This window comes from Ranitomeya variabilis, chromosome 6, assembly GCF_051348905.1.
Source record: "Ranitomeya variabilis isolate aRanVar5 chromosome 6, aRanVar5.hap1, whole genome shotgun sequence".
Taxonomy (NCBI): domain Eukaryota; kingdom Metazoa; phylum Chordata; class Amphibia; order Anura; family Dendrobatidae; genus Ranitomeya; species Ranitomeya variabilis.
In genome coordinates this window covers 151,897,132-151,910,468 of record NC_135237.1, presented here as the reverse complement: position 1 = coordinate 151,910,468, position 13,337 = coordinate 151,897,132, and the positions used below count along the sequence as shown (strand labels likewise).

The 13,337-nt window shown below is 39.5% G+C and overlaps 1 protein-coding gene across 1 annotated transcript in view; it reads left to right on the top strand.

The window, feature by feature from the left end:
• The window catches only part of CNTNAP2 (contactin associated protein 2), a 3,158,824-nt gene that overhangs the window by 1,395,375 nt on the left and 1,750,112 nt on the right, over positions 1–13,337 (top strand). Inside the window, exon 4 of the mRNA XM_077269131.1 lies at positions 6,115–6,262. Coding sequence (XP_077125246.1) covers positions 6,115–6,262 — 148 coding nt within the window. The remainder of the gene's footprint in view (positions 1–6,114; positions 6,263–13,337) is intronic.

The following is a 13,337-nucleotide window of genomic DNA, read 5'->3' as shown; positions in this document are numbered from 1 at the left end:
ATATGGGGTAATGAAGGGTTAATGTCACCTTGCTATTGTAAGGTGACATTAAGCCAGGTTAATAATGGAGATGCGTCAATTATGACACCTATCCATTATTAATCCAATAGTACGAAATGGTTAATAAAACACACACATTATTAAAAAGTATTTTAATGAAATAAAGACACATGGTGTTGTAATATTTAATTATACTCTTAATCCACCTGAAGACCCTTTTCACCTGAAATAAAGTTAAAAAAACAAACAACAATATTCCATACCTTCCGTCGTTCAGTCTTGTCCCACGCTGTAAATCCATCTGAAGGGGTTAAATCATTTTACACCCAGGAGCTCTGCTAATGCAGCTGTGCTCCTGACTGTAAAACTTTGTGAATGAATTGAATACAGGGGAATGTACTGTAGTTACCTCGAGTCGCGGTGATGCACCCTCTAATACATAAAATACAAAATATTTAAATGCAAAAAATACCATTAAAATTTAAATGTCAAAAGGTGGCGAGTCTGGCGACACCATAGTGCCAGGTCCAGCAAGGTTGGTACACAAGTCTATAACTGTCTATTCAGAGTCAAGGAGAATATAGGAGAAAGGAGCATAGAAATAAGAAAATTGTGTATCAAATTGTGTGAAGTGCTTAGTGCATTAATTTTTACATGGTCAGCAGACCTACAAAGCATATGCGAAGTTATACAAATATCAGTTAATCAATCCCATACATGATATCAATCCACACTGGATGGCAAAAGACCCTAACCTGTAAAAGCCAAAGTGGCTTATTAAACATAAGGAGACACAATAAGACCAACCTGTGCTGGGACGAGGGAGAAGGGACCCCAACGCGCATTTCACAATGTGCTTCTTAGGAGGGAGTGGTGTCATGAGGTAAATCAGCAGGTTTTTATACACTGAACTATATGTGCGGTCATGTGCGGCGCTTTCAGTGGCATGGCGGAAACCGGAAGGCAGGGACCCGGCGTCTGATGTCACAGATCCACGCCCACCACCGATGAGTCAGCTAGGTGGGCCCAGAGTGCAATGTCATATGTGTTGCACCATCTATTGCTGGCTGCAGAATGAGTTCACTGAAAATCCATTGGTGAGCTTGTTTTTACTGTCTAAAGAAAGAGTTTCTCATTTACCTGCCTTTATTTGAACTCTTTTGAGCTGATTTATGCTAGACACAACATCAAAATCAAATGTGGAAGGGAAATAAAAAATTTCGGATGAAACCAAATTGCAAAAATGATTTTTACCCCCAAATACATGAATTTCTCCCACAGACCTCTATGGATGTCATTGATGGATTGCTATGAGCGCCGCCTGGTGGTTGGCGCTCATAGCAAGTGAGCATTTCCGCTACATACACACTATCTGATCATCGCCTGTGTGTAGCAGATATGATCAGTTTATTGCAGCTTATAGTCTCCCATGAAGACTATTGAAGCATGCAAAAAGTAAAAAAAAACTTTTTTACAAATATTTAAAAATAAAGAAGTATAAAAGTTTAAATCACCCCCATTTGCCCCATTCAAAATAAAACAATTAGAAAATACACATTTTTGGCATCTCTGTGTTCAGAATCACCCGCTCTATTAAGCTATAAAAAAAATAATCGGATTGGTAAATGGCGTAGTGAAAAAAAGTCAAAACGCCAAAATTACGTTTTTATGGTCACCACAACATTGCATTAAAATGCGATAATGGGCTATATAAAGATTGTATCCACATCAAAATGATATCATTAAAAACGTCAGCTCAGCACACGAAAGATAAGCCCTAACCTAGCCCCAGATCACGAAAATTTTGGATTTTTTTCATCATTTAAATAAAAATCAACTTATACATGTTTTTTATCTACGAACTCATAATGACTTGGAGAATCATAAAGGCAGGTCAGTTTTAGCATTTGGCAAACATGGTAAAAAAAAATCCAAAAATCAATTGTGGAATTTAACTTTTTTTTTAAATTCCACCGCACTTGGATTTTTTTCCCATTTTCGAGCACAAAACACAGTAAAACCAATGATGTCGTTCAAAACTACGACTTGCCCTGCAAAAAACAAGCCCTCACATGGCCATACTGACAGAAAAATAAAAAAGTTATGGCTTTGCAAAAAAGGGGAATGAAAAACAGAGATGCAAAATGAAAAAGAGCTGTGGCATGAAGGGGTTAAATGGAACCTGGAGAGACACTATTTACATAGTTACTTAGTTACACAGGTACATACAGTGGCTTGCTAAAGAATTCACATGCTTGGCTTTTTACCTCTTTTGTTACATTACTACTTGTGTTTAATTATTTTTGTAATCCAATGTTTGTGATGCATCTGCACTAAATGGTCTGTGTTGGTGAAGTGAGAAAAACATAGGTATAAATTAAATTTATAAGTTTAAATAACAAAAAAAGTCATGTTAATATGTATTCACCCTTTTTCTGTGAAGCGCCTAAACATTTCTGGGTCAAAAATTACCTTCATCAGTCACATGCTTAGTAAATTTAAGCCCCCGTGTGTGCAATCTATGTGTCACGTGGCCTGTCACACACCTTTTCTGAAAACCATTAACCCCTTCCCGACATGTGACGGTATAGTACGTCACATGTCGGGACCCCCGCTTTGATGTGCGCACCGGCGGTGAGCGCACATCAAAGTCGCGACATGTCAGCTGTTTTTTACAGCTGACATGTGCACGCAATAGCGGCGGGTGAAATCGCGATCACCCGCCGCTATTAACTAGTTAAATGCCGCTGTCAAACGCAGACAGCGGCATTTAACTACCGCATCCGGCCGTGCGGCCGGATATGAGCGCATCGCCGACCCCCGTCACATGATCGGGGGTCGGCGATGCTTGTACATTGTAACCATAGAGGTTCTGGAGACCTCTATGGTTACTGATCGCCGGTGGCTGTGAGCGCCACCCTGTGGTCGGCGCTCACAGCACACCTGCATTTTAGCTACATAACAGCGATCTGATGATCGCTGTTATGTAGCAGAGCCGATCGGGCTGTGCCTGCTTCTAGCCTCCCATGGAGGCTATAGAAGCATGGTAAAAGTTAAAAAAAAGTAAAAAAAAATGTGAAAAAAATAAAAAATATATAAAAGTTTAAATCACCCCCCTTTCGCCCCAATCAAAATAAATCAATAAAAAAAACGCCCAACCTACACATATTTGGTATCGCCGCGTTCAGAATCGCCCGATCTATCAATAAAAAAAAGCATTAACCTGATCGCTAAACGGCGTAATGAGAAAAAAAATCGAAACGCCAGATTTATGTTTTTTTGGTCGCCACGACATTGCATTAAAATGCAATAACGGGCGATCAAAAGAACGTATCTGCACCAAAATGCTATCATTAAAAATGCCAGCTCGGCACGCAAAAAATAAGCCCTCACTGACCCCAGATCACGAAAAATGGAGACGCTACGAGTATCGGAAAATGGCGCAATTTTGTTTTGTTTTGTTTTTTGCAAAGTTTGGAATTTTTTTTCACCACTTAGGTGAAAAATAACCTAGTCATGTTAGGTGTCTATGAACTCGTACTGACCTGGAGAATCATAATGGCAGGTCAGTTTTAGCATTTAGTGAACCTAGCAAAATAGGCAAGCAAAAAACAAGTGTGGGATTGCACTTTTGTTGCAATTTCACTGCACTTGGAATTTTTTTCCCGTTTTCTTGTACACGACATGGTAAAACCAATGATGTCGTTCAAAAGTACAACTCGTCCCACAAAAAATAAGCCCTCACATGGCCAAATTGACGGAAAAATAAAAAAGTTATGGCTCTGGGAAGGAGGGGAGCGAAAAACGAAAACGGAAAAACGGAAAAAGCTCCGGGGGTGAAGGGGTTAAGCAAGAGGCACTACTAACCAAACAGCACCATGAAGACAAAGGAGATGTCCAAACAAGTGAGACAGGGACAAAGTTGTTGAGAAATATAAGTCAGGGTTAGTTTATAAAAAAAGATACTAATCTCTGATGATCGCCCAGAGCACCATCAAAGCCATTATCATCAAACTGAAACAACATAGTACCACAACAAACCTTCCAAGAGACGGCCACCGACCAAAACCCTTAGCCCAAGCAAAGAGGGCATTAATCAGAGACACAAAAAGAGGTTGATCCAGCACTTCAGATAGAATACATTATATCCCGTTGACAGAACATTTGTCAAACGTGAGTCCATATCAACAAATGTGCCAATTGTCTCTTCAGAGTGGAAGAGGGCAAGAACTTTAGTCTCACCTATAGGAAGTAGCAATTGTAAAAATCAATATCGACTCACCAACGAGCCTTGTCGCATGACATCAACAAATGTCTGGCTAAATCTTCCAAAGAAAAAGTCCCAAAAAGCATTAAAGTCTTAGTTGGTGAGTTTTGAAGTAACACTTCTTAATTTTTACCTGGTGTGAGAATGGAGCTCAAGCAGAATATTATTTTTTCCCTCATGTTTGCCTGGGTTTCCTTGTGGTACTCCTGTTTCCTCCTTCATGCTAAATACATGCTGATAAGAAATTTGGATTGCAAGCCCGAATGGGGACAGAGATGATATTGTTTGTAATGCACTCTATAACTGAGTAAAATAAATAAATCTAAACCTTATTTAAAAGTGGCTAGTTACGCTTTAATGGCTAACTGAAATGATGATAACAAAATGCAAGTTTCGAGACTTCTCAGGTCTCTTCATCAGCCATGGACTCTCAATACTAAATATTTTCTATCTCCTAGCTAACAGGGTACAAAGATATATATCATTCCTGTATTCAAGTTACGCCGAATTTTGGTGACTTTTCAATGCTTTTACACCAGAATCCTGTAGTGAGAGCTTTGATGAATAGGGCCCATAGTGTCTGCCATTATTACCTCTTGTGGTAGAGCAGTCCACAGCTGGACAACTCTAACTATAAGGAACCCTTTCCTATTTAGCTGCTGGAATTGCATTTCTTCCACCCATAATGAGCGCCACCTGGTCATGTATTAGGTCTTTGGAAGGTAGTAATTATGTGTGAGTCCTACATATTGAGAAAATATAAATTAGGTCAACTCTGATTTTGTTTTTTACTAATCTGACCAAAGTTATCCAACAAGACTGACACTTTGCTCTTTCCAATCTACAAGGTTGCTAATAAAGAAAATAAAAAGTATTGGACCTAATACTTATGCGTGTGGTCCCTACTGCTGATCAGAATGACCAGATTTAGAGAATGTATCTTTTATAACTACTCTTTGTTTCCTGTCCCTTAACCAGTTCTTTACCCATCTGCATATAGTTTCCCCTAGTCCAGGCTTTGGAGGCTTCAGTATAAGGCTGATTTGGTACAGTATCAAACTCTTTTGCAAAATCCAGATAAATCACATCATCCACATGAGCAACATGCAGATTTGCACTTACCTCCTCATAGAAACCTAACATGTTGGTGAGACACGAGCTATCTTTCATGAATCCATACTGGTTGTCAGTTATATTTTTTCTCCGTAATGTATTTATGCAGGTCGTCTCTTATAATGCACTCGAAAATGTATCACTCTACTCAAACTGGACAGTAGTTGCCTGGATCCACCCTATTACCTTTCTTAGTGGTAATCTATTGGTAAATAGCATTTAAACCATGCCTGGCTGCCTCACTGGATCAGCAGCTACAGGTAGAAAATAAAGTTATATTCTCCCTGCAGCAGCTCGCTTTCATTCATTGGGGCGGTGCCGAAACCTGTTTTAGTCACTATTCATTATACTGTAAGTGCACTTTAATAATTTTCTGGCACATTTATTAAGAGTCCTGCTCTAAACATGTGTGTGCTGAGCAGGCTGTCAATCAATGTGCCGGGGAGTGATTGCAGCCGTGCTCAATGTGTAGTGTGCATTTCCCTGCATTACCCTGATGACTGGAAATGAGAAGCAAAATATAGCTTCATTTTCCCCTATAGCTGCTTCATTTAGGCAGTCAAACATGATTTAAACATTATTTACCTGTAGAGTGTCCCTTTATATAAGGGTGAATAGCATATCTGAAGCTCATAGGCTACATTGAACTGTAATTCAATTGCTATGTTGCAACTTTTATTTTTTTGCATTATCTGTGGCGTTGCATTAAGCTGTAGATTTATATTTTTTCGCAGGCATTTCCTGGAAACATGAACTCTGATACAGTTGTCCGTCACGAGTTGCAGCACCCGATAGTAGCTCGCTATGTACGCATCGTTCCCCTGGACTGGAGTGGAGAAGGACAGATTGGATTAAGAGTTGAACTTTATGGATGTCCATACTGTAAGTTCAAACAATAAATTAAATAGTGATTTATCTTATATGTACAGGAGTGTCTATTGTAAAAGTGGTTGAAATAATGATTTAATGCTACTTGTAAGACTTGAGCAGGTGACAGATTCTTGATGCAAAATGCCTTAAAGTGAGACTGTCTGCATAGAATGAATGTTGAAACAAAGTACAGGCATTCAGTACTTCCATGGCGGGGGCATAATATTTAGGTGCATAATCCCTCCTACTTGTTTCCATCTATCTCTGCCCTTCTCTGGCTCTATACAGCCAGAAATGTCAATCCAAGAATGGGGGGAGGAACAGATGAGAGAAAGCAAACAGGAGGCAAGGTGCACTTCCATGTTTGGCCACGGCATGATTCACTGAGTGTCTGTAATTGGTTTGAACAGTCATTCTGTGCTGACAGAGTCCCTTTATCTAGTTTATCAAGAATGCCTCTCACCTTTACCATTTTGGGGGTTAGTAACTAAACTTACCATTAACCCTAAATAGGGTGCATTAAATGTGACATAACAGTAATTATTTTAGTGCTGCTGAATGTCAGAGGCCTGTTGTAGGAAAAAGATTAAAACTAAATTACACTCTTCCTCTTAAGATGGATGCTCAAACTTGGGGCTCATATCTGCAATCACTTTATGCGACTGCAAACTTTTGAATCCGCACAAAGCACACAGGGCGCACTGTCAGGATTCTCCTTTGCAGGCATGGCGAGAGTGCATACTTTAGGCCACATTCCAACTAAACGTATGCGGTCTTGCTCACTTGACTTGCATTAAGTGAATCCGAGTATGTCTAGTCGACACGTGACCACATGTATGCAAATCACATACTTGCAGTCACAAGTCCATCAGCCCCCTCCTGGTGCCAGCACCGGATAATCCTCACAGCGCACAGAACCCCGAGCTTGGACAACCCCTTCAAATTGACACATCTAGAGCCAATATATTGGGATCAGTAAAAGTCTGAACTCTTGGTTAAATTTACTAAACACAACATGCTTTAATGACTATTGGTTAATCTATTATTATTATTTTACAATATGATAAAGATGTATAGACAAAAACAAATTGGCAATAAAAACAATGGGACTGAGGTTTCCCCTCTCAAGGGCTTACAATCTAAATCTTGGTTATTATTTATTAGTAGTTAGTGACTACTGAAGGAGTATTGTAGCTCAGCCAAACCTAAATGATGAAGCTGAGTTGCAGTACCTGGCCCTATAAATGCCGTACTTTGCCTGCACCCCTGTATCTCCAAGTCCATGCCAAAAGTCATTAGAAAGCTGTTAGGTTTAAATGAAATGTAATCCGAAATTATCAACATATTGTAAGGAAATGAAGATCATGAGTCTGTTCATGAGGAAGACTTTGGTTATTTCTTTGTATGTTCCCTATTTCATATTCTTCCATTTATCTATAACCATATTATGATGGCATGAAGAAGCAATATTATTCTATTGAATAACAGCATCTGCTAGGTGCTGGGGAACATTGATGCTCTGAATAAAATCCAATCTCTGGGGGCAGAGTAGAAGGGAGAAATCTTTTTTTATTGAATAGAACTTCTCTATTGCTTCATAATATTGAGAGGATGAGTGATAAGCCAATCTGAATTGTGTCATAATGTTACATGCAGCATTTACTTTTTGAGTTCTGTGTAGCTCCAGAGGAGACAAAACTGTGCCGTACTATATTTGTCTTGTTATGTATTATACAATATTTATAAAAATTGTGTGAATATTATCCATGCAACCTTGGTTTGTACAACTATATGTCACAATAATGGTAAGCAAAAGCAACATTTATCAAACCATCCCAATGATGTACTTAAATAAGCTCTTCCTTCATGCTCTGTGCTGCTGTCTATGTTGTTTTCTGCATTGAAAAGAGACTAGAATATCGTATATGTGTTCATGGATGGATGAACCTTTCAAGAAACAGAGAAGGGCCTTGGGGCCCATGGACAGGGATAGCTCCTTGATCATTTAGAGTACTTATTAGAGTGACTTAAAAAAGGAAAAAATCAAGTCTATCATGACTATAATGGTTAAAAAAAGGGACCATTATTTTTAAGTCAAATTCACTGTGGGAAGGCACCAGCGAATTCAACATTATTTATTCTTAATTCTTTAAATAAAAATATGGTCTGTTATTTATTGTTCTTTAAAATGGAAAAGAAACTAGAAGGTGTTGATGATGACATAGTTATGAATCTGGAGATACCTGCCCAACAATGAGAAATAATGGCACCAGAAAATTCCAAGCTTTGTGCCAAAATGATCTGTTTTTATTTAGTATTCACTCGGATGAGCTATATACAGATGTGCACTGTGGGGTATACTTCATGTACTATGCCTGCTATATCTCACCTGGTGAAGTGGATCGTCAAAACTTTTGGATTCTATGAGCTGTTGGAATACAACACTGACAGATGACATGGATGCAATGATGTGAATTTAGGCTTTAGAGACTTCATGATTAGCAAAAGAATGGAGGTTGGACAACATGGATGCTGGAGACTCAGAGAAGTGGCAGAGTTGAGTAATGCTGCAGAGATCAGGGGAACAGCAGCGCTATGTATGTCAGGAGACTAATTTTCGGGGATTTAGCAATGCCCAGCAGCCTAGTAGATCTGCCTATGTCAGGAAAGTCCCTTGTCGGGATATAACAGAGCCCAGTGATATTGCAGATTTTGATTTGCTAGGAGACTCTCAAGCATTGACGTGGCAAAGCCTAATGGCATAGCAGAGTTTAGTGCATCAGGAGGTACAGCAAATGTGTGATGGCGTAACAGAGCTCAGTAGTGTAGCAGAGCTGGACTTGTCAATTAAACCGAGTCCAAAGGAATACTAGTAGTGGTGAATATTACAGCCACCTGAGCAGGTCTACAAGGCCTACACACGTGAACTCAAATGTGTGCACTGGTTTACCATGGGAATACAATGCATATAAGCTGGGAGAGGAAAATGGGGATACCTCCACTGAGGATGGGACAGGTGAGTAACAATGCACCTTCAGAGACTGACTAGATCGCTGTAGCTTTATGTTTTTCTTGCTTCATTTATAGATTACTTTTATGAGCTAGTAACCTTCCATAATGAAACAAAGGGGCCCTCACAATTTTTCTTCAAAGGCTCATAAGGTTCTTAATTCAGCCCAGCCCCAGACAAAACATGGTCTTTGCTGTAGTAATAGATAAACCCTATATAGCTAGAAAAGAGTACAGGAAACACCATAAGGCCACGTTCACACCCCAGTATTTGTAAGCCAAAACCACAAGTGGGTGAAAAATGTATAAATTGTACACATATTTCTATTATAATTTTCCTTTCATTGTTCCACATCTGGTTTTGATTTACAAATACTGATGCTAAATACTGACCAACTACTGAACATGTGAACCTGGTCTTAATGTGTCTTTCAGAAAAACACCACTTTTTATATTAATTTTTTTGGCAAAAAACATTGGCCAGATGTTATCAAGAAGTCAGCAGGGAATTATAATATTCAACATAAGTATCACAATTTTTTGTGTTTTTTTAATTTTACTTGCACATTTTTGCAGTTTTAGATATATGTTATAAACGTACTAACTAATAAGCCAACATTACATTGTATACAGTAAGGCCCTGGTAATGTGTTTAATCTTGTGCATACTCTCATCAATCACTGGTCATTCCACTAATTTTGAGTCTGGCTATGGTGCCCTATGGTACCCAAATAGTGTGCAATGTTTATTCTCCTGCATAGCTGTAGAATAGATTTGTATTATTTGCACTCAGTGAGTTGGTGCTTTTATACATTTTAATAAAAATAACAAATGTGCTCACTTTCTTTGACAGATTAATCGCATTGAAATTATTTCCGCATTTCATTGCTGAATTATTACTTTGTAACCTAACTAATTATAATAAAGTTGAGCTGGGTGCAGTGAAACTATTTATGAACTGCGTGAAGTCATGAATCAGATATAATATTTGCTCATTTTTCAGGAAAAAAGTCATCCGTAAACATCATATACTGGATATAATTAAAATATGGAAAGCATGCCAGCATCAAAGAAAACTTTACAAAATGCATCAAGGTCAAACTTATGACTCATGTATCTGATATAACAATGTACATAAAGCCTTTACAGACATAGAGACCTTGTAGCATTGTACTAGAGAATCAATTACTTATCCCCTTTGCACCATTTTTTAATTGATATAATTGTACAGAACAATTATAACATATTTTTAATGTGCCTTAGGCGAATCAATCTATTCTGAAGGGTATTTTCAGTAAATAATTTCTGTTGACTATATATAAAGCTCCTACGCCGCCCAACGTTTTCCCATAGTTATAAACTATAAGAATATCCTGTGTCACTCTAGAGCAGGGGTCCCCAACCTGTAGCTCGGGAGCCACATGTGGCTCGCGGGCCCGTGATGTGTGGCTCGTGGCTGCCTGCCAGCTTGGTCCAATAGCACCAGGTGTATAGAACTACTAAGAGCAGATGTCTAAATGGTGACTTTTTTTGTGTTGCCCTGTATGGAAGAGCAGATCTGAATGGGGGTGAGATAGGAAACTGTGGAGCTTGGCATACTGCCTTTGTGTGATTTCAGTGGTAAAGCTTTGGTTATCATAATACCGGTAATGGAGGCTCTCGGTATCACTACTGTGAGTGGGGAAGGAGCTGGTTGTGGCTCGCGACCCTCTCTCAGAGCTGAATGTGGCTCGCGACTCTCTTTCATAGCTGGATGTGGCTCTCAAGGTCAGAAAGGTTGGGAACCTCTGCTCTAGAGAGCAAAAGTATGGTTATATTTCAGGCATTAATTAACAGGATTAGGGTATATTTACACTGAGGCCCCTGTTCATCATTTGTGGGTTTTTTAGTTACTTTCCCTCTTTTTTTTGCCTTGTGGTAATAAATGCCATTTTGGGCGCCAATTTAATCAAAATCGTGCACATGATTCATGAATTTTACGCAAAGTAAAAAAATGGGCTTTATTTCTGTCTTGAACTGTTTTTGTAACTTCTTGTGAGAAAAGTTGCAAAAATTGCACCAAACTAATGTTGCACTGAAAAATTCACCAGGTGGGGACTGCAGTGAAGTTGTGACAAATTTTGAGAATTTTAAAAATGTTGCAATTTATGAATCTGAAATTTCTTGATTCCTCAAACAAAGCAGAAAAACAGTCAAGCACATATAAATTAGACTTAGCAAATGGAATAATGAATTGGATGCAAAGAAAAAAGGTGAACACACAAAAAACAGACAAATATAATGATGAATCGGGCCTGAGTCTTTTCCCAGTGGTTAAAACACCTGTTTTTTAAGCAGGAGATGCTACGAGATGCTTTCTTTTTTTCTCTGGAGTTTTGTAAAACTATATGTAACTATTGGTATGACTATTTCTTCACACTATAACATGAGTAGTTTTTCAATACTATAACACCAGGCCACGTGTTGCGCCTGCTACTTTGAGGAACCTGCATGGCCTAAACGTGCTGCCGTCACCTGCAGTATCTCTGAGTTTGTATACACATCTGGGACGTTATTCGTTGGAATTTCTGAATAAATAGTGATGTCTTGAAATTTTTATTACATTTTTCATCATTTGCATTTCTTTAACTTGCAATTTCAGTGTTGAAGAGTGTAGAAAGACACTTGTATAAGATGCACTACAAGCAGAGGCGTAGCTAGGGTTATGGTTCAGGGGGGCAAAACTTCTGAGTGGGCCCCTAACCAGGTAGCCTTGATTACAACTTGGTGACGCACCCTAATAGTGGAGGAGAACCTCAGCAGATGACCACGCTATTACTGAAGATAATCTCTATTTCAAGACCAGCATAGATATTACCGCCATGTGGTGAGTGGTAGATACCAGCCCTACAGAACATATAAGAGATCACAGCACAGTTACAGATAATGACTTACCGCTGAGGTCCTTTCTGATGGAATCGTTCACTTTTCCCGTCTTTTCCATCTGGCCCAGACCGACATGACAACTTCTTCCAGTACAACTCGTCTGCAGATTACAAGAAAGACACATTTCACTTCTCATATTCCAGCCCCATCACCATCTATTCCCAACCTGCACAAACTCCTCATCCTGCTGATATCTCAATACTGAGCCATTGCTGCCCTATGTGACCCTATCACAGCCCCTGATACCCCAATACTGAGCTGCTGCTGCCATATGTGTCCCTATTACTGCACCTGATACCCCAATACTGAGCCGCTGCTGCCGTATGTGTCCCTATTAGTGCACCTGCTGTGTGATTCTCTGTGCCCTCTAAATTCTAAAGCACCCCTCTATAATATAGTAATGCCAGGTGCAAGTGCCCTAGAAAACAGTGCCCACATTTTGCCCCTAGAAAGTAATATTGCCCAATGTGCCCCTTTAATAGTCACAGTAACCTGAGTTCCCCTATAACAATAAGTGCCCACTTCACATTGAATAATGTCCCAAGTCTGCCCCCTTGTACAGCTTCCTTGTACACAGTATGATGCTCTCTTATACATATCATGATGCCTCCTCACTGTAATGCACCCCCACACAGTATACTGTTATGACCTGGTGGTTACGGAGTGGTACTGAGATGACCTGGTGGGTAAAACCAATCATGGACAAGCTCAGAGGAGGTGGCAGCTCTACAGACAGTAATCACCTATATGACCTAGTGATTACGGAGCAGCACTGAAATGACCTAGTGGGTAAAACAAATAATGTACTAGCTCTGAGGAGGTGGTAACTTTACTGACCGCAATCCCTACTCCTAACACCAACACTAGAAATAGCCATGGAGCGTTCCTATCTCTGCCTAGACGCCTCTTCACAGCCTAAGAACTAGCTACCCCTGAAGATGGAAACAGAAAACTATCTCGCCTCAGAGAAACCCCCAAAGGAAAGATAGCCTCCCACAAATATTGACGGTGAGTGAAGAGGGAAATGACAAACTCAGAAATGAAACTAGATTTTAGCAAAGGAGGCCACTACTATCTAAATAGACAGAGAAAGAAAAGGCTACTGTGCGGTCAGTATAAAAACTAAATGTCCACGCAGAGTTTACAAAAATAA